This window comes from Nyctereutes procyonoides, unplaced genomic scaffold (genome assembly GCF_905146905.1).
Source record: "Nyctereutes procyonoides isolate TBG_1078 unplaced genomic scaffold, NYPRO_anot_genome, whole genome shotgun sequence".
NCBI classification, from domain to species: domain Eukaryota; kingdom Metazoa; phylum Chordata; class Mammalia; order Carnivora; family Canidae; genus Nyctereutes; species Nyctereutes procyonoides.
Window position 1 is genome coordinate 6,811,666 of NW_026575146.1, and position 20,174 is coordinate 6,831,839.

The 20,174-nt window shown below is 42.1% G+C and overlaps 1 protein-coding gene and 1 pseudogene across 1 annotated transcript; one reads left to right on the forward strand and one right to left on the reverse strand.

The window, feature by feature from the left end:
- Window positions 1-5,795: 5,795 nt before the first annotated feature.
- LOC129499781 (retinoic acid early transcript 1E-like) lies at window positions 5,796-6,672 on the reverse strand. The gene is given in 4 exon segments (XM_055309647.1): window positions 5,796-6,002; window positions 6,086-6,153; window positions 6,255-6,518; window positions 6,666-6,672. Coding segments are annotated over 4 exon segments (546 nt in total).
- A 424-nt stretch (window positions 6,673-7,096) lies between these two features.
- LOC129500965 (ATP synthase membrane subunit K, mitochondrial-like) lies at window positions 7,097-7,312 on the forward strand (annotated as a pseudogene).
- The last annotated feature ends 12,862 nt before the right edge of the window (window positions 7,313-20,174 follow it).

The window sequence follows — 20,174 nt, forward strand, 5'->3', positions numbered from 1 at the left end:
GGATTCGATCCCGGGTCTCCAGGATCGCGCCCTGGGCCAAAGGCAGGCGCCAAACCGCTGCGCCAGCCAGGGATCCCTCTAAGTCCAGTTCTTATTGTCAGTTAGGTTTTCTGGGCCCCTGAGGTTGGACCATTTCAGTTTTTCCACAGCAGCAAAGCTGCCCATCTCCTCTCAACATCTATTCTCCTGCCCACCCCATGGTCATCAGGGCCTGCGTCCCAGCACACCTTTTCTTGGGCCCACACTTTCTCCAGCTCAGTATCAGTCAAGATCATCAGGAGTCCTTGCTCTATCACTAACACCTCCTCCACCACTGGGCACATACATCCCCTTATCACATATACTTTCTCCCCTACACTCAAGCCTGCTTGCCTGACACACATATGCTGCACCCTCTGTAAAGACACACAGGTTCCTTCCTCTAGTTGTACCTTTGCTTTTCATTCACTGCATGTGATGCTTAGTGAGCTGTTGCTGGGGCAGGGGGAGATCATCCTTCTTTTTCTATCTTCCTTTTGGGGGGGGGGTTAAAAGATTTATTTATTTATTTATTTATTTATTTATTTATTTATTTATTTATTTATTTATTTTAAATTATTTTCCAAAATTTAAATTCAATTAACTAACATATAGTTATTATTAGTTTCAGAGGTAGAGTTCAGTGATTCATCAGTTGCATAACACCCAGTAATCAGTATATCAAGTGCCTTGCTTAACGTCAATCACCCAGTTACTTAATCCCTCCAGTCCCCTCCCCTCCAGCAATCTTCAGTTTGTTTCCTTCTCCTTTTTTTTTTTTTTTAGATTTTATTTATTTATTCATGAGAGACACAGAGACAGAGAGAGGCAGAGACACAGGCAGAGGGAGAAGCAGGCTCCTTGCAGGGAGCCCGATGTGGGACTTGATCCCGGGTCTCCAGGATCACGCCCTGGGCTGAAGGCGGCGCTACCGCTGAGCCACCCGGGCTGCCTATTCAGTTTGTTTCCTAATTAAGAAACACCATAAGTCTTATAGTTTGCCTCCCTCTCTGATTTCATCTTGTTTATTTTTCCCTCCCTTTCCCTATGATCTTCTGTTTTTTTTTTCTTAAATTCCACATATGAGTGAAATCATGTGATAATTGGCTTCTCTGACTGACTTCTTTTACTTAGCATAATACCCTCTAGTTCCATCCACATCCTTGCAAATGGCAGGATTCATTTTTTGATGTCTGAGTAATATTCCATTGTGTATATATACCACCTCTTCTTTAGCCATTCCTCAGTCGATGGACATCTGAGCTCTGTCCATAGTTTGGCTATTGTGGACATGGCTGCCATAACCACTAGGGTGCAGGTGCCCCTTCGGATCACTACATTTGTATCTTTGGGGTAAATACTCAGTAGTGCAATTGCTAGGTTATAGGGTAGCTCTGTTTTCAACTTTTTGAGGAACCTCCATACTGTTTTCCTGAGTAGCTGCACCACCCTGCATTCCCACCAACAGTGGAAGAGGGCTCCCCTCTCTGCATCCTTGCCAACATCTGTCATTTCCTGACTTGTTAACTTTAGCCATTCTGACTACTGCTGTGAGGCAGTATCTCATTGGGGTTTTGACATGTAGTTCCCTGATGCTGAGTGATGTTCAACATTTTCTTCACGTGTCTCTTAGCCATTTGTATGTCTTCTTTGGAGAAATGTCCGTTCGTGGCTTCTGCCCATTTCTTGTTTGGATTATTTGTTCTTTGGGTGTTGAGTTTGGTAAGTGTCTTAGAGATTTTGGATACTAGCCCTTTATCTGATAAGACTTTGCAAATATCTTCTCCCATTCCATAGGTAGCCTTTTAGTTGTGTTGACTGTTTTCTTTGCTGTGCAAAAGTTTTTTATCCCGGTCAAGTCCCAATTGTTCATTTACGCCTCTGTTTCCCTTGGCTTTGGAGATGTGTAGAGCAAGGAGTAGGAGTGGCCGAGGTCATAGAAGTTGCTGCCTGCATTCTCCTCTAGGATTTATCTATCTATCTATCTATCTATCTATCTATCTATCTATCTATTTATTTATTTAAAAGATTTTATTTATTTATTCATGAGAGACATAGAGAAAGAGAGAGGGATGCAGAGACACAGGCAGAGGGAGAAGCAGGCTCCACGCAGGGAGCCCGACATGGGGCTCGATTCCCGGTCTCCAGGATCAGGCCCTGGGCTGAAGGCAGCGCTAAACCGCTGAGCCACCAGGGCTGCCTCCTCCTCTAGGATTTAGATGGATTCCTGACGTTTAGGTCTTTCATCCATTTTGAGTCTATTTTTGTGTAGGGTATAAGAAAATGGCTCAGTTTCATTCTTCTGCATGTGGCTGTCCTATTTTCCCAAAGCCATTTGTTGAAGAGACTGTCTTTTTTCCATTGGATATTCTTTCCTACTTCGTCAAAAATTAGTTGACCATAGAGTTGAGAGTCCAGTTCTGGGTTCTCTATTCTGGTTCATTGATCTATGCATCTGTTTTCGTGCCAGTTCCATACTGTCTTGATGATTACAACTTTGTGATCCAGCTTGAAGTCCGGAATTGTGATGCCTTCTGCTTTGGTTTTCTCTCTCAACATTGTTTTGGCTATTTGGGGTCTTTGTTGGTTCCATACAAATTTTAGGATTATTTGTTCCAGCTCTGTGAAAAAAGTTGATGGTATTTTGATAGGGATTGCATTGAATATATAGATTGCTCTGAGTAGCATAGACATTTTAACAATATTTCTTCTTCCAATCCATGAGCATGGAATGTTTTCCATTTCTTTGTGTTTTCCTCAAGTTCTTTCATGAGTGTTCTATTGTTTTCTGAATATAGATCTTTTACCTCTTTGATTAGGTTTATTGCCAGGTATCTTATGGTTTTTGATGCAGTTGTGAATTAAATCAATTCCTTAATTTCTCTTTCTTCTGTCTCATTGTTAGTGTATAGAAATGCAACAGACTTCTGTGCATTCATTTTATATCATGAGACTTGGCTGAATTCCTGTATTGGTTCTAGCAATGTTTTGGGGGATCTTTTAGGTTTCTACATAGAGTATCTTGTGAGAGTTAAAGTTTGTCTTCTTCTTTGCTGATTTGGATTTTTTTTTTTTTCTTTTTGGTGTCTTATTGTGAGGCAAGGACTTCCAGCATTATGTTAAACAACGGTGGTGAGGGTGGACATCCCTGTTGTGTCCTGACCTTCGGAGAAAAGCTCTGTTTTTCCCCATTGAAAATCATACTCATTGTGAGTCTTTCATATATGGCTTTTATGATATTGATATATGTTCTTTCTATCCATACATGGCAGAGAATTTTTATCAAGAGAGAATGCATATTTTGTCAATGCTTTTTTTGCATCTATTGAGAAGATCATATGGTTCTTGTCCTTTCTTTCATTAATGTTATATATCACATGATTCGTTGGTGAATGTTGAAGCACCCTTGCAGCCCAGGAAAAAAATCTTACTTGGTGTGCTTATAGCAGCAATGTCCACAATTGCCAAAATATGGAAAAAGCCTTGGTGTCCATTGATGGATGAATGGATAAGAAGAGGTGGTATATATACACAATGGAATATTACCCAGCCATCAAAAAGATGACACCTTGCCATTTGCAATGATGTGGATTGAACTAGAGGGTATTACACTAAGCAAAATAAGTCAGTCAGAGAAAGACAAATATCATATGATTTCACTCATACTTGGAATTTAAGAAACAAAACAGTTGAACATAGGGGAAGGAAAGGAAAAATAAAATAAGATGAAAACAGAGAGGGAGGCAAACCACAAGAGACTCTTAATCATAGGAAACAAACTAAGGATTGCTGGAGGGGAGGTGGGTGGGGGCATGGGACAATTTGGTGATGGGCATTAAGGAGGGCCTTTGATATAATGAGCACTAGGCGTTATATGTAACTGATGAATCACTAAATTCTTCCCTTGAGCCAAAACAAAACAAAACCTGGGCAGCTTCCTTGTTCAAACTCTTTTATTTGTGGGCAAATAGCTTCCTTTTGCAAATTTAAAAAAATGACCATGCCAACACATTGTAAGAGCCCCTTCAAGGGCCATGGGAGGAGTCAGTGCAAAGAAGGTTTTCTGAAGCTGAAGCTTCATTAGCTTCTTAGAAACCCACCTGTGGTAAAAGGTCATATTTAACCTTGGCAGTCAGATTGTCATTAATGTCAGTTTTTGCCACCAAGGTTTGGTCTTACGTTGTAGTTCCCTCATGTCCAGAGAAGAAACTTCTGATAATGGAACAGCTATTATGACATTACAAAAATTGTTGAATACATCATGCTATCCTCCTAGATCAAAAAATTTTTTCATCAAAAAGCCAGAGGAGAGTAGCTCGCCTGGGTGGCTCAGCGATTTAGCGCCACCTTCAGCCCAGGTCATGATCCTGGAGTCCCAGGATCGAGGCCCACGTCGGGCTCCCTGCATGGAGCCTGCTTCTCCCTCTGCCTGTGTTTGCCTTTCTCTCTCCCTCTCTGTGTGTGTCTCTCATGGATAAATAAATAAAATCTTAAAAAAAACAAACAAACCAAATTTAGAAAAAAAAAAAAGCCAGAGGAATCTTGGGGTAGATTGCAACAAAACAACACCCTACCCAGGATATAGATCTTAAACCCTTCCCCACTTCAGGAGTAGATCCTTGGCTTGCCCCTCCCCTCACTGCACTATTGTGCTGCCTGTACCAACTTTTACCATCCCAACATCAGAATAACTCCAGCCCCAATATGAGGTGTGGAGACTCAACACTAAGAAAGATCTCATTTCTTTGTAGAGATGGATCAGTGGACAAGGGCTTGGATGAGACCCATGGCTCACCTCTCCCAAGTCCTTAGCAGACTACATTCTCCCCCACAGCTCGAGGCAAGCTTGCTATACACTTACTTGATATGCAGAAGTAATTAGGACTGAACTGATCACTACTAGGATGATCCATAGCCTTTTCAGGATGGATGAAGACTGGTTGGCAATTGGAACAGTTATTGATGGTGCTAAAAACAAACAAAAAATAGAAGCCCTGTCAAACCTAAAAAAAAAAAAAAAAGCAACAACAACACTGTCCTGATAATTGCCAGAGGGAATGATTTCCAGGTAAAGGGAATTAAGTATCCACTTATTCTGATGAGTGCTGAGTAATGCATAGAATTATTGAATCATTATATTGTATTGTGAAATTAATATATACTGTAAGTTAATTATATTGTAATAAAAACAAATAAAATACCTTCTTGAACACTTACCTTCCCTAGGCAACCTATGGCATGCCCAAATTGATTCATGCTGTGGCAGTCACTCTATCAGATCCAGGTTGTGCCCTATCCTCATGGAGCTCATATTCCTACTGAGGGATACAGCTGATGTCCACCTGGTTATCATACAGTTTTATGTGTTCACTGTGGGCAGAACTTTATAAAGGTGACAGAACTGAGGATGCTTCATTCTGTCTGGGGGAAGTTGTGAGGGCTTCCTAGGAAGTGACATTTGTGCTGGTTAAAGGATAAATAAAACAGAGGAAGAAGAGAGGGCTGGAAGCACAATGATATTTATAGGTTTAGGGACTGCCTAGCAGTGCAGGGTGACTGGATCATTGGTTAGCAGGGAAGAGAGCCCCTGAGCAGAGGGAGGGCAGACAGAAAGGAGCATAGGCAGGAGGGCCTATGGCAGTCACTGACTTTCCAGTCCACCAAGAGATCAGTCAGGCAACTGATCCATCAAACCTCCAATTACACACACATCCTCCTATCCACACAGGGAAGGCATTAGACCTATAAAGAGAGCTGCTGCAACCTTCTTACCGTGCTCATTTAGGCTCCAGCATTTTCTCCCAATGTTCTAAGAATTCCTGAAGCCATTGATTGCAGTCTCCCATTGAGATCCTCCTGAAATAATCTGCCATTCCCTTACTCTCCCACTCCTCCTTGATACCTCTGGCTCCAGGATTCACGACTGTTCAGCTTATTTTCATTGCATCAAAGAAGAGGGTCATTTGTCTGCTGATATTGAAGTGCTAGGACGCAGCAGTGCATCATTCCGCTTCACGCTGACAAGACAGCAGTTTGTGCGGTGTGGGAGGACCTGCAATCCACACACAGTCATTGGCTTGGACTCTTTGAGCTCCCTGATCTCCCAGTAGGTCCAGCGTGTCTCAGAGGTGGGACCTATGTTGAGGTTTTGTACATGAGCCCCTTCCCTGCATGTGCTGTGCTCTTTTCCTCTCTTGCTGACTGCCTCCATCTCCCCAGCCCCTTCCTCTACTTACCCTTGGTCATGTTGTTCTCCAGTCTGATGTCAGGCAGGATCATCCTGAGCTCTTGCCCCACATCTGCCACCATCTGGGTCAATTCTGTCCATGCTTTGGTGGCATTTACCTTCTTCCCCAGGAGACCCAAAGGTCTGACCTTGCTGCTATCACTGTCATACTGAAGGAAAGGCTTTTTATCCACTGAGCCCTGCACTTCATACCAAGGGTGTTCAGGTCTGGCCTGAGATTTGAGGGTGAAGTTGAGGCAGAGAGAATGAGCATCTGTGAAAGAAAAAGGCAACTGGGGTCCCAAGACTCTCTGAAAGGCCTACTGCAGAGAAAGGGGTCTCCATCCCAGCACGCTCCATCTTCTGCATCCTTAGTCCCCATCTCTTATGGCTGAGCTTCAGTAAAGCACTTTGATACTACCTGCCATAGAGCCCTCGAAGGGCACATACTGTTACCAGAAGGATATATGTGACAAATACTTTAAGTGACATCTGCCAAGTTCTTAGGTAGAGAAACTACAAGGCACTGTCTGCCCTCCTGGGACTTGAAATCTAGCTAACAGAGAGGACTTTCAACAGAAAGGGGGGAAAAAAGACAGTATAGGATGCATGCCAGATTCATGATGGTTCCTGGGTAACCTGAAGAGGCTTTCTGGAGTAGAAGGTGGGAACTGGCAGGAGACAGAGAGCTGCCCTATGGGAGGAGCACAGTACAGGCAGAGTGCCTTAGGCTGGGGTCCCTGTCCTTAAGAGCACAAGGATAGAGGCGGCTTCTTTCAAGCGGCCGCAGGTTAGCTGCATATGTTGAAGGACACAACCAGTGGAATTGCTACCTTTTGCAAGATTGAAACCATGGCAGGTCCAGAAACTGATGCCCAATTCCATTTTACTAGCATCAAAAAATATTTCAACTCTTATACTCTCACAGGTAGAATGAATTGTGTATTGGCCACATAAGGAGGCATTGCTTTGAAGATTTTATACTTCAAATTAAGGTCTAAAAAAACACCAGCTGTGAAAGCAACATAAATGGACTTTAACTTGGACCTCATCTGTTAAGTTCCCATGCTTGGAGATGCTAATGTCAACTCATCATGTGATACTCAATTTGTACAATAAATTATGAACCTGGAAAAAAAAAAGAGCACAAGGATAGCTTGGCACTTGCCTGAGACATGGGGAAGCCCCATGTCTTCCTCCCCTTTCTTATCTCCCCAGCCAGGTCCCCAGATCCCAGGATACTCACAGTCTTTCAGGCTTGTGCCAGTGGCAGCAATGACAAAAGACCTGCAATGTAAGATACTGGCCACATTCCTGATGAGCACACCCTTGGAGAGTAAGAGGCAGGAAGTGGCTGTGGGGCAGGTACCTCCCAAAGTCATCACATCAACATGGTTGATGGCTCTGCTGGAATCAGACAGGAGCAAGGGGTGCTGAGGGAAAGTTTTGTACATGGTCAAAATATGATTACTCATTAAAAAAAAGAAAAGAAAAGAAAAGACATCACAAAGCAAAGTTCACCACTCTCCTCAAAACCCCGTCCAGTGTGAGTGCGACTGTTGACGATAAAGTGAGTTCCTTTCCTCTCCACCGGTCACCCCCCTACCCCCCACTCCCATCACCAACTTCCTATTCCTGTCTTCCTACTGCCTCTTCTCCTCTCCCTGATTTTCCCATCTCCTCCTCCATCTCCCCACATTTTCTTCCCTCTCCCCTCTCCCACCTCTTCCTTGTCTACTGGATCTCTTCCCTCATAACTGATAGAGATTCACTTTCACCAAGTGCTCACTGGTTAATTGAAGTAGCTGGAGACACATAGCACCTGGTCTATCATCAAAGATGAGTTGACAATCAAGTCCAAAATCCCCTGGGAGCCAAGACTTATGGACCCAAGAAAAGCCAAGTAGTTCATCATTAGAAAAAGTCTTAGGGCTCTGGCTTTGGAGTGTGAAAATTAGTCTAAGAACAAAGATTTGGTGTCACTTTGAAATTTCTCATGTCATTTTTCTCTTGAAAGTTCCTCTTAATTAAAAGACTCGATGTTTTTAAGCCCATTTCCCCCCTCACTTTTACAGCTGTCCCACCTATTCCATCCAATGATCTTAGCCAGCTTGGGCTGCTATAACAGAATAGCATGTGCCAGGTGACTTAGAAAGTAAATATCTATTTCTCAGTTCTGGAGGCTGGGGAGTCTAAGATCAAAAGGCCAGAAGATCTGGAGTCTAGTGAGGACCCCTTCCCAGCTTGCACACAGCAGTTTTCTCCTTGTGTCTTCACCTGACAGAGAGAGGCAGGCTACAACAAGCAATTCTGAGTGTCTTTAAAGCCTATAGAGGCTCCACCGTCATATCCCAATTACTTCCAAAAGACTCCCATTCTATTACCTTCATGTTGGGAATTTCAACATGAATTTTGGAGGGACAAATTCAGTCCATAATATCATCTGTCCATCACATTTAAGTTCTCACTATGTGCCTGGCATTCTGCTGGCTATTTAAAATGCAAGTCACATCCATTTGGTGATAAATTGTGAGTCAGATTATAGGGCTTTCCTGATATCTATTAAGTGGGTCTGCATTACTGGCCTTCTTTTATCCAGATCAAACATGTTAGAGTAGGCAGTTAATTTTTAACCAAATAGCTGGAGGTCACCAATGAGGAAATCGGGGCAACTCTTAGAAATGTAAGAAGCCTGCCTGGTGGCACTTCACAAGAAGCTGAAGTCAAATCAAACCAGCCAGGCTCAAGATGGTGGTGCCAAGACAAGGAACCCCTGACCAAACAAGAAGAAAAAGCAGGAAATCCCTACACCAAGTAATAAATATTCCACCTCTAGTTAACAACTGTCAACCCCTGTGGATGCACACACTCTCTCTCTCACCTGCTCTCACATTTCAAGAGTATCACTTTAATAGCCTTTCCTGCTTATGTCACTCATCCCGTGTGTTGCATGTCTATCCTTGATTTCTTTCTCAGGACAAGACCAAGAACCTTCAGTGACTCCTTGGGATGGTCTGGGTTGAGGCCCCAGGGCCCAGGGTCTCCCTAAATCAACCAGCAACAAACAAACTTCAAAGAAAGTAACCATAGACTATGTGCAGGATTTTCTCTCTGGGAAAAGGGGGCTGTTTGCCCAGAGGAATCAGGGTTGGTGTGTCTGAAGGGGCTGGTAATTACATCCGATGTTCCCTGGCAAGTGAAGTTGGATAACCTCCATCTGAGAACATGTTTCTACCCCCTGTCCTGGCAGAAGGATCACAGATTCCTGTAAAGCCCGTTCTTTTTTTTTTTTTTTTAAGATTTTATTTATTTATTCATGAGAATACACAGAGAGGAGAGAGAAAGGCAGAGACACAGGCAGAGGGAGAAGCAGGCTCCATGCAGGGAGCCTGATGTGGGACTCGATCCTGGGTCTCCAGGATCACGCCCTGAGCTGTAAGCGGCGCTAAACCGCTGAGCCACCGGGGCTGCCCTAGAGCCCGTTCCGTGTATACCTTGCTGCCTGTGGGCAGGGAGGGTGACAGCTGCTAGTACTTCTAGAGTGGCAGGTCCATGAATAGAGTATGTGTGACACTGACAACATTAGCTTCTTTCAGGGGCCAGTATTTTCCACAAGCCACTGAGTAAATGTGTTTGAGGTCCCAAATCTAAGCCTAAGCTGGAGGTAGTACCTTGAATCCACACGAAGACGTAAACAGCACTGGTGAAGGCAGCTACATGGTAAAGAGACAGACACTACAAATTTACTCTTTTTGTAATCAATTATTTTCTATTGATTTTTGGAAAAATTGAGACGTACCCGACATATAACATTGTATTAATTTCAGTTTACAACATAATGATTTGATGTCTGTAAATTTGCTACCTGATTTAAAAGACAATTGCCTAAGCACCAATGATAAACCTGTTTGGTTTAAAATGTATGTGGGTTTAAAATGTATAGAGAAATAATCTGTATAAGAGTAATGGCACAAAGGGGGAGGAAGTCAAATGATAATGGTGCAATGTTGGTGTTATTCTGAACTAGATTGGTTTAGGTGGACTCGCTAATTGTAATCCCCAGGGCAACTAGTTAAGAAAAAGAAAAAAGAATAGAGGAAAAGAAACAGCAAGGGGATAGGAAATAGTTAAGAGACAAGTGGTTTATTGGGCATGGACCCTGTAGAATATAAAAGATGAGGGAACTAGAATTGTCCAAGGAAAAACTGTAGATCATTATGCAGGTTTGGATACAGTGTTCAGAAGGGAAACTCTAAAACAGAAAAGACTAAGTCAGAAGGAGCAGATCACCTTCCATGCCTATCTAGCAATGTTCCCTACCGGCTCCTCATCCATAATGGTTTCCATCCATAATGGTTTCCACACTTCACCCATGAACCTCCATAGTCACAGGCACAGAGGCCTATGCCCCCACACATGTACCCCTCATCTCACACCATCACCCACACTGACTCCATCTCCATAGTCTGAGGACCTAAAGGAGGGTTCCCATTTCTCCACATCCTCCTCCACATGCTCCACATCAGTGTCTTGTCTCTTGATGCTAGCCATCCTAGTAGATGTGAAGTGATATCTCTTTGTGGTTTTGATTTGCATTTCCTTGGTGTCTCACCATACTAAGGAACTTTTCGTGTGCTTATTGTCCATTTGTATACTGTTTTGGAGAAATGCACCTCCAATCCTTGTCCTATTTTTAAACTGGGTTATTACCTCCGATTATTCCATGTAAGAATTCTTTATATATTCTGGATACCAGCCTTACCAGATATACTATTTGCAATTATTTTCTCTCAGCCTGTAGGTTGTCTTTTTTACTTTCTTGATGGTGTCTTTGAAGCACAAATATTTTAAATTTTGAGAAAGTCAAATTAACCTTTTGTTGTTGTTACTTGTGCTATTGGTATATTTAAGAAGGTTTTTCCAAACAAGTTCACAAAGACTTACTTCTATGTTTTCTTCTAATGCTTTTATAGTTTTGTCATATGTATATATATATGTATATACACATATATATGTGTATATGTGTGTATATATGTGCACACACATATATGTGTATATATGTATATATGTGTATATATACATATATGTATGGAATATATATGTATATATACATATATATACAAATAGCTGTATATGTATATATATTCATATATATACACACACAGTTCGGGTTTTATATATATATGTATATATACGTATATATACACACACACACAGTTTGGGTTAATTTTTTGTGTATGGTGTGAAGGGTAGTAGAATATGGTATCCTCAGATATATTGCTTTGACATATAGATTATTTTGAGCCGAAGCATTTGAGAAACAGCTAATGCAGGGAAAGGCTGTCTCTGAGCACACCTCCACATCCAGTTTGTCTAAAGACAGATACTCCAAAAGGAACTCAGATGTTAACAATCTCCTGGTATCCAGAGAGGACTGACTCATCATAGGTGTGGAGACTAGAAGTTCACACATCACACCAGGACAACTTTGCCATAAACTATTTTGCCTCTTATCTATTCTGAGGGCTCATTCATCTTTCCAAAAAAAATCAGCTACTCTCTCCTAAAAGGCCTACATCCCTGCTCCCCTTTCCCTATTAATATGCCACTTAATCCTGCATTTTAAGCCCTCTCCAGGAGTTACTAATTTTTCCCTGGGTATCACCCCTGTGTACATGAGGTATACATTTTAATAAACTTCAGTTTGTTAAGGGGCAGAGTTTGTTAAGGGGCAGAGGGAGAGAATCTTAAACAGACTTCCCATGACCCTTTGTTAGTGACCTGAGCTGAAATCAAGAGTTGGAAGCTCAATGGACTAGTCACCCAGAGAACCGCACCTTAATTTTAATCAAAGATATCATCTGGGACTTCTGGGTGACTCAGTGGTTGAGCGTTTGTCTCAGGGAGTGATCTCGGGATTGATTCTCATATCTGGCTCCATGCATTGGGCCTGCTTCTTCTTCTGCCTGTGTCTCTGCCTCTCTCTCTCTCTCTTTCTCTCTCTCTCTCTCTCTGTGTGTGTGTGTGTCTCTCATGAATAAATAAATAAAATCTTAAAAAAAATCAGATATGATCTCCATGGGTACCTGGGTGGCTCAGTCAGTTAAGTATATCACATTAAATTGCAAATTCAAAGAAGCAGCTTCAAGTATGCCTTCAGCTTAGGTCATGATCTCAAGGTCCTGGGATTGGGCTGAGTCAGGCTCCCTGCTCAGTGGGGAGTCTGCTTCTCCCTCTCCCTCTGTCCCTCCCCCTGCTTGTGCTTTCTAACTCTAGTGCTTGTGCTTTCCCTCCCCCTGCTTGTGCTTTCTCACTCTCTCTGCTCTGTCTCAAATAAATACATAAAATCTTTTTTTTTAAGGATATAATCTCCAACAAGCAGGGACCCCACCTCTCCACCACCCTCTCATCTTCACAGTAACTGTTGCCATCCTAACAACCATTATGTAGTTATATTACGCAAGAGAGAATTGAGATTACTCAATTTATAGACCTGTCACATATTGTGGAGGTGTGGATGGTAGTGCTGAAAAGCAAACGGGAAATGAAAATCCTTATCTAGACTTGAGTCCTAAAAAGATGTCATTCCCAGAATCTGGTGTTTCCAGTTTAATGAAAACATTTCATTCTTTCCAAATTTACTGTTCATCTAGCATGAACAGCCACTAAGAATTTTTTGGGACACACAGGTGGATGAGGGATGGGCCCATCAGCAGGAAGCTCAGGTATCTACATGAAGGAAGACAGCCTATTAGGACACAATGGGACAGTGTTTCTGTGCTCAGAGCTTTCAAAGTTGAGAAGGATAGGTGATCCCATCTATCTAGAAGAGGTGGAAAGTGTTCATAGAAGGTGATTTTTGAGCTGAGTCTTGAAGGATTATTAGAACTTAACTAGGTAGTAATATGGAGAAAGAGAATTCTAGGCAGGGGATGAGCATGAGCAAAAGGCCCAGTGGCAAAACTGTGCACTTAGATTTCAGGAATTCCAGGTGACTCATGCATCAGATATTGGGGTACGAGATCTGCCTACCCCAGTGAGGTAGTATGGGATAGATTGGATGGTGGAAAATTCCTTTGGCCATCATTGATTCCCTGAGAAAGTCTACCAGGAAATCTGAGTGACTCATTCACACACACACACACACATACACACACACACACATTCACTTGTACTTACACCTAGAAAAGACATTAAATCTCTTCGCAAGTGAATTACCATATCCTTGCCACCCATCTCAGTTACCAGAGAAGTCGAGCAAGGATGATCCTGACTGACATTGAGCGGGAGAAAGTATGGGCCCAGGGAAAGGCATGCCAGGAAGCAGGCCCTGAAGACCATGGGGGTCATTTGCTGGGCTTGCTGCAGCAGCTCAATGTCAGTCAGGATCATCCTTGCTCCACTTCTCCTTGGATCTGATCTGACCACACCTTTATGGCATTTACTTCTCTAAGAGAATGAAGGGTTTGAACCTGTTACTGTCACTATCCCAATGAGATGAAAGACTTTTATCTATAGCCCTGCGGAGCCCTCCACCTTGCACTGGGACTTGGCTGGATGTGACTGTGAAGTTGCAGGGAGGACAGTAAGAGCTGGGGAGAGAAAAATTCAAGCGATAGCTGGGATGGGAATGTTACAGATTCAATGTCTGTCCCCCCTTTCAAAATTGACACCCTGAACCTAACCACTGAAATGATGGTATTTGAAGGTGGGCCCTTTGGCAAGTGGTGAGGCTATGAGGATAGGCCAGGAATGGGACTAGTGCCCTCATGAAAAAGACTGTGGGGGCTCTCAGAAAGAGGTCGGAAGAGCAGGGGATGCTAACTTTGTCTGCTCCCTGGAATTCAGCTAGACAGCTATCAAGTCATTCTGAACACTTGAGAACTCAACTGGAGATCTAAGAAAATAGTTGCTGCCATTCTACAAACAGAAAAGTGACCACTTTTTGCAAGGTAGAAGGTGCAGAGAAGTGAATCCGAGGTGGTATGTTGGTAGGTTAACTGCAGAGGGAGGGAACCTCTGTCAGCAGGTTACCAGAAATGCTAGGGCAGCAGAGAGCAAAATTGGAACTTTTAGAAGTCTGCTCTGGTGTGGGCCGTCCCTACCTGAAAGGCACTCAGGTGGTGAATTGGGGGTGGAATCTTCGGTGGGACAGTGTGGTCTCCCAGGGTCACAGAAAGAACAGAAGTGCCTGAGTGCAACGGAGTTCCCAAGCATTGGATGTGGAGGCCGGCTGCAATCAGTGAGCCCAGGAATGGGCCCTCAGCTCTGTGTTGCCATAACCAGAATCGCATCAGGATCAGGCGACAGCTCTCTGTCGGAGCAGGGGCCCAGCAGGCGGGGGAACCAAGAGGAGACCCCCCCTCACCCCTCAGGAGGAGCCGCAAGGGAGCGCACTACAGGAGTCTGCAGGGTTTGGCGACTCCAAGTGGGACCTGAGAGAGAAATGCTGGGTCACAGGCTAGGTGAGCACGGGAGTGCAGACAGAGGCCTGGGGGACCCCAGCGATTGCTTTTCCCTGAGAGCGTGCGAAGGAGTGGGGGGTACAATCTTTCAGCTCTGGGGCTGGAGCAGATCTGGGCGCTGCCATTTCATCCCCCAAATTGGGGCTGAATGTCTTCAGGCAATAAACAGCTACAGAGAGCATTCTGGAGCCATTTACACTGAGCCTATAGCCCTGACGAGGGGGCACGGATCTAGCATAGAAGATACTACAGAATCCCTTACTGGAAAAATAAAAGAACTAAAATCTAATCAGGTTGAAATAAAAAAAAGGCTATAATGAGATGCAATAAAAAATGGAAGCTCTAATTCTTAGGATAAACAAGGCAGAAGAGAGAATTAGTGATACAGAAGACAAAATGGTGGAGAATAAAGAAGTCGAGAAAAAGAGAGATAAACAACTACTGGATCAGGAGGGGAGAATTTGAGAGATAAGTGATACCATAAAGGAAAACAATATTAGAATAATTGGGATCCCAGAAGAAGAGGAAAGAGGGAGGGGGGCAGAAGATGTTTTTGAGCAAATTCTAGCTGAGAACTTCCCTAATCTGGGGAAGGAAACAGGCTTTTAGGTCCAGGAGACACAGAGAACCCTCCCTCAAAATCCATAAAAGTAGGTCAACACCTTGACATACAAGAGTAAAGCTTGCAAATTTCAGAAACATTGAGAAAATCCTAAAAGCAACTTGGGATAAATCCTTAACCTACAAGTGTCAAAGGCAGCAGCAAATCTATCCAGAGAGACCTGGCAGGCCAGAAAGGACTGGCATCATATATTCAGGGTACTAAATGAGAAAAATATGCATCCAGGAACACTTTATCAAGGCTGTCATTCACAATAGAAGGAGAGTTAAAGAGCTTCCAGGACAAACAGAAACTAAAAGAATTTGTGATCTCTAAACCAACCTTGTAAGGATATTAAAGAGTATCTTTAAGTGAAGAGATCTCCCAAAAATAACATTCACTCCCTGAAATAGACAGATCACCTAAGATCAACAGGAATCAAGGGCTTTGAATAACATGCTGGACCAGATGGACTTCACAGATATATTCAGAGCATTCCATCCTAAACCAACAGAATATAAATTCTTCTTAAGTGCACATGGAATATTCTCCAGAATATATTATATACTATAGATTACAGAATAGATTACATACTGGGTCACAAATCAGGCCTCAATTAGTACAAAAGATTGGATCATTCCCTGCATATTTTCTGTCCACAATGCTTTAGAACTTGAACTCAGTCACAAGAGGAAATTTGGAAGGAACATAAATACATGAAGATTGAGGAGCACCCTACTAAAGAATGAATGGGTCAACCAGGAAATTAAAGAAGAATTTAAAAAATTCATAGAAACAAATGAAAGTGAAAACACAACTTTTCAAAACCTTTGGGAAACAGCAAGGGCAGTCAAGAGGGAAGTAAATAGCAATAGAAGTGTATCTCAAGAAACAAGACAAGTCTCAAATACACAACCTAATCTTACACCTAAAGGAGCTGGAGAAAGAATAAAGACTAAACCCAGCAGGTGAAAAGAATTAATGACCTCAATGGAATAGAAACTAAAGAACAGTAGAAGAGATTAATGAAAGTAGGAGCTGATCCTTTGAAGGAATTAATGAGATCCATTAAGCTTTTTCCAGACTTCTCAAAAAGAAAAGAGAAAAAACCTAAATAAATATAATCATGAAGGAGAGGAGACATCACAACCAACATAGAAGAAATACTATTATAAGACATATTATGAGCAACTATATGTCAACAAATTAGGCAATCTGGAAGAAATGGATGCATTCATAGAGACATATAAACTACCAAAACTGAAACAGGAAGAATAGAAAACCCAAACATGCCCATAACCAGCAAGGAATTTGAAGTAGTAATCCAAACTTATGGAACAAACAAGAGTCCAGGGCCAGATGGGAATTTTCATGGGAATCCTATCAAACATGTCAAGAATTAATACCTATTCTTCTGAAGCTATTTCAAAAGATAGAAATGGAAGGAAAAACACCCAAACTCTCTGTGAGGTCAGCATTACCTTGATTCCAAAACCAGACAAAGACCCCAGCAAAAGGAGAATTACAGACCAATATCCCTGATGAACATGGATGCAAAAATTCACACCAATATACTAGCCAATAGAATCCAATGGTACATTAAAAGGGTTATTGACCACAACCAAGTGGGATTTATTCCTGGGCTGCAAGGGTAGTTCAACACCCACAAATCAATCAATGTGATACACTACATTAATAAAAGAAAGGACAAGAGCCATCTGGTCCTCTAGCTGCAGAAAAAGCATTTGACGAAGTATAGAATTATTTTTTTAATTTTTTAAATTTTATTTTAATCCAATTGATTTACATAAAATGTATTATTGGTTTCAGAGGTAGAGGTCAGTGATTCATCAGTCTTATATAATGTCCAGTGCTTATTACATCACGTACCCTCCTTAATGTCATCCAGTTATTCCATCACCCTGCTTCCCTCTAGCAACCCTCACTTTGTTTCCTATGATGAAGAGTCCCTCATGGTTTGTCTCCCTTTATGATTTTTGTCTTTTATTTTTTCTTCTCTTCCCCTATGATGCTCTGGTTTGTTTCTTAAGTTCCACATAGCATCCTATATTGATTAAAATCCTTCACAGTGTAGGGATAGAGGTAACATACCTCAATATAAAAAAATTCATATACAAAAGGCCCACAATAAATATAATTCTCAATGGGGAAGAACTAAGAGCTTTTCCCCTAAGGTCAGGAACACGACAGGGATGTCCACTCTCACCACAGTTGTTCAACATAGTACTAGAAGTCCTAGCCTCAGCAATCAGATAACAAAAAGAAATAAAAGGCATCCATATCAGCAAAGAAGAAGTCAAAATCTCACTCTTCCCAGATGACATGATACTTTATGTGGAAAACCCAAAAGCCTCTACCACTAAAATTATTAGAATTCATACAGGAATTCAGCAAAGTGACAGATTATAAAATGAATGCACAGAAACAATTTGCATTTCTATACACTGAGACAAAAGAAAGAGAAATTAAGGAATTGATTTAATTCACAATTGCACCAAAAATCATAAGATACCTGGCAATAAACCTAATCAAAGAGGTAAAAAGATCTATACTCAGAAAACAATAGAACACTCATGAAAGAACTTGAGGAACACACAAAGAAATGGAAAAACATTCCATGCACATGGATTGGAAGAAGAAATATTGTTAAAATGTCTATGCTACCCAGAGCAATTTATATATTCAATGCAATCTCTATCAAAATACCATCAACTTTTTTCACAGAGCTGGAACAAATAATCCTAAAATTTGTATGGAACCAACAAAGACCCCAAATAGCCAAAAAAATATTGATAGAGAAAACCAAAGCAGAAGGCATCACATTCCGGACTTCAAGCTGGATCACAAAGTTGTAATCATCAAGACAGTATGGAACTGGCACGAAAACAAATGCATAGATCAATGAACCAGAATAGAGATCCCAGAACTGGACTCTCAACTCTATGGTCAACTAATTTTTGACGAAGTAGGAAAGAATATCCAATGGAAAAAAGACAGTCTCTTCAACAAATGGCTTTGGGAAAATAGGACAGCCACATGCAGAAGAATGAAACTGAGCCATTTTCTTATACCCTACACAAAAATAGACTCAAAATGGATGAAAGACCTAAACGTCAGGAATCCATCTAAATCCTAGAGGAGGAGGCAGCCCTGGTGGCTCAGCGGTTTAGCGCTGCCTTCAGCCCAGGGCCTGATCCTGGAGACCGGGAATCGAGCCCCATGTCGGGCTCCCTGCGTGGAGCCTGCTTCTCCCTCTGCCTGTGTCTCTGCATCCCTCTCTCTTTCTCTATGTCTCTCATGAATAAATAAATAAAATCTTTTAAATAAATAGATAGATAGATAGATAGATAGATAGATAGATAGATAGATAGATAGATAAATCCTAGAGGAGAATGCAGGCAGCAACTTCTATGACCTCGGCCACTCCTACTCCTTGCTCTACACATCTCCAAAGCCAAGGGAAACAGAGGCGTAAATGAACAATTGGGACTTGACCGGGATAAAAAACTTTTGCACAGCAAAGAAAACAGTCAACACAACTAAAAGGCTACCTATGGAATGGGAGAAGATATTTGCAAAGTCTTATCAGATAAAGGGCTAGTATCCAAAATCTCTAAGACACTTACCAAACTCAACACCCAAAGAACAAATAATCCAAACAAGAAATGGGCAGAAGCCACGAACGGACATTTCTCCAAAGAAGACATACAAATGGCTAAGAGACACGTGAAGAAAATGTTGAACATCACTCAGCATCAGGGAACTACATGTCAAAACCCCAATGAGATACTGCCTCACAGCAGTAGTCAGAATGGCTAAAGTTAACAAGTCAGGAAATGACAGATGTTGGCAAGGATGCAGAGAGGGGAGCCCTCTTCCACTGTTGGTGGGAATGCAGGGTGGTGCAGCTACTCAGGAAAACAGTATGGAGGTTCCTCAAAAAGTTGAAAACAGAGCTACCCTATAACCTAGCAATTGCACTACTGAGTATTTACCCCAAAGATACAAATGTAGTGATCCGAAGGGGCACCTGCACCCTAGTGGTTATGGCAGCCATGTCCACAATAGCCAAACTATGGACAGAGCTCAGATGTCCATCGACTGAGGAATGGCTAAAGAAGAGGTGGTATATATACACAATGGAATATTACTCAGACATCAAAAAATGAATCCTGCCATTTGCAAGGATGTGGATGGAACTAGAGGGTATTATGCTAAGTAAAAGAAGTCAGTCAGAGAAGCCAATTATCACATGATTTCACTCATATGTGGAATTTAAGAAAAAAAAAACAGAGGATCATAGGGGAAGGGAGGGAAAAATAAACAAGATGAAATCAGAGAGGGAGGCAAACTATAAGATTTATGGTGTTTCTTAATTAGGAAATAAACTGAAGATTGCTGGAGGGGAGGGGAGTGGAGGAATGAGGTAACTGGGTGATGGACATTAAGCAAGGCACTTGATATAATGATCACTGGGTGTTATGCAAGTGATGAATCATTGAACTCTACCTCTGAAACTAGTAATACACTATACTTTAATTAATTGAATTTAAGTAAAAGGGAACAAAAGACCCTGAGTTCCCTCCATCCTTCTAAAATGTGAAGGCACAGTAGAAGATAGCTGACTAGGAACCGTGTAGCAGCCCTCAGCAGACACCTGCCAGAGCCTTGATTTGGACTTTCCAGACTCCAGAACTGTGGGAAAAGTTTTCTGTTATTTATAAGCCACCCAGTCTGTGGTAGTTCCTCAGAGCAGTATCATCCAACTAAGACAGGGAAGAAGGGAGTTATCAGAATCCTAGTGCTTGTGATACCAGGTACCATTGTTCTGGAAGCCAGGACT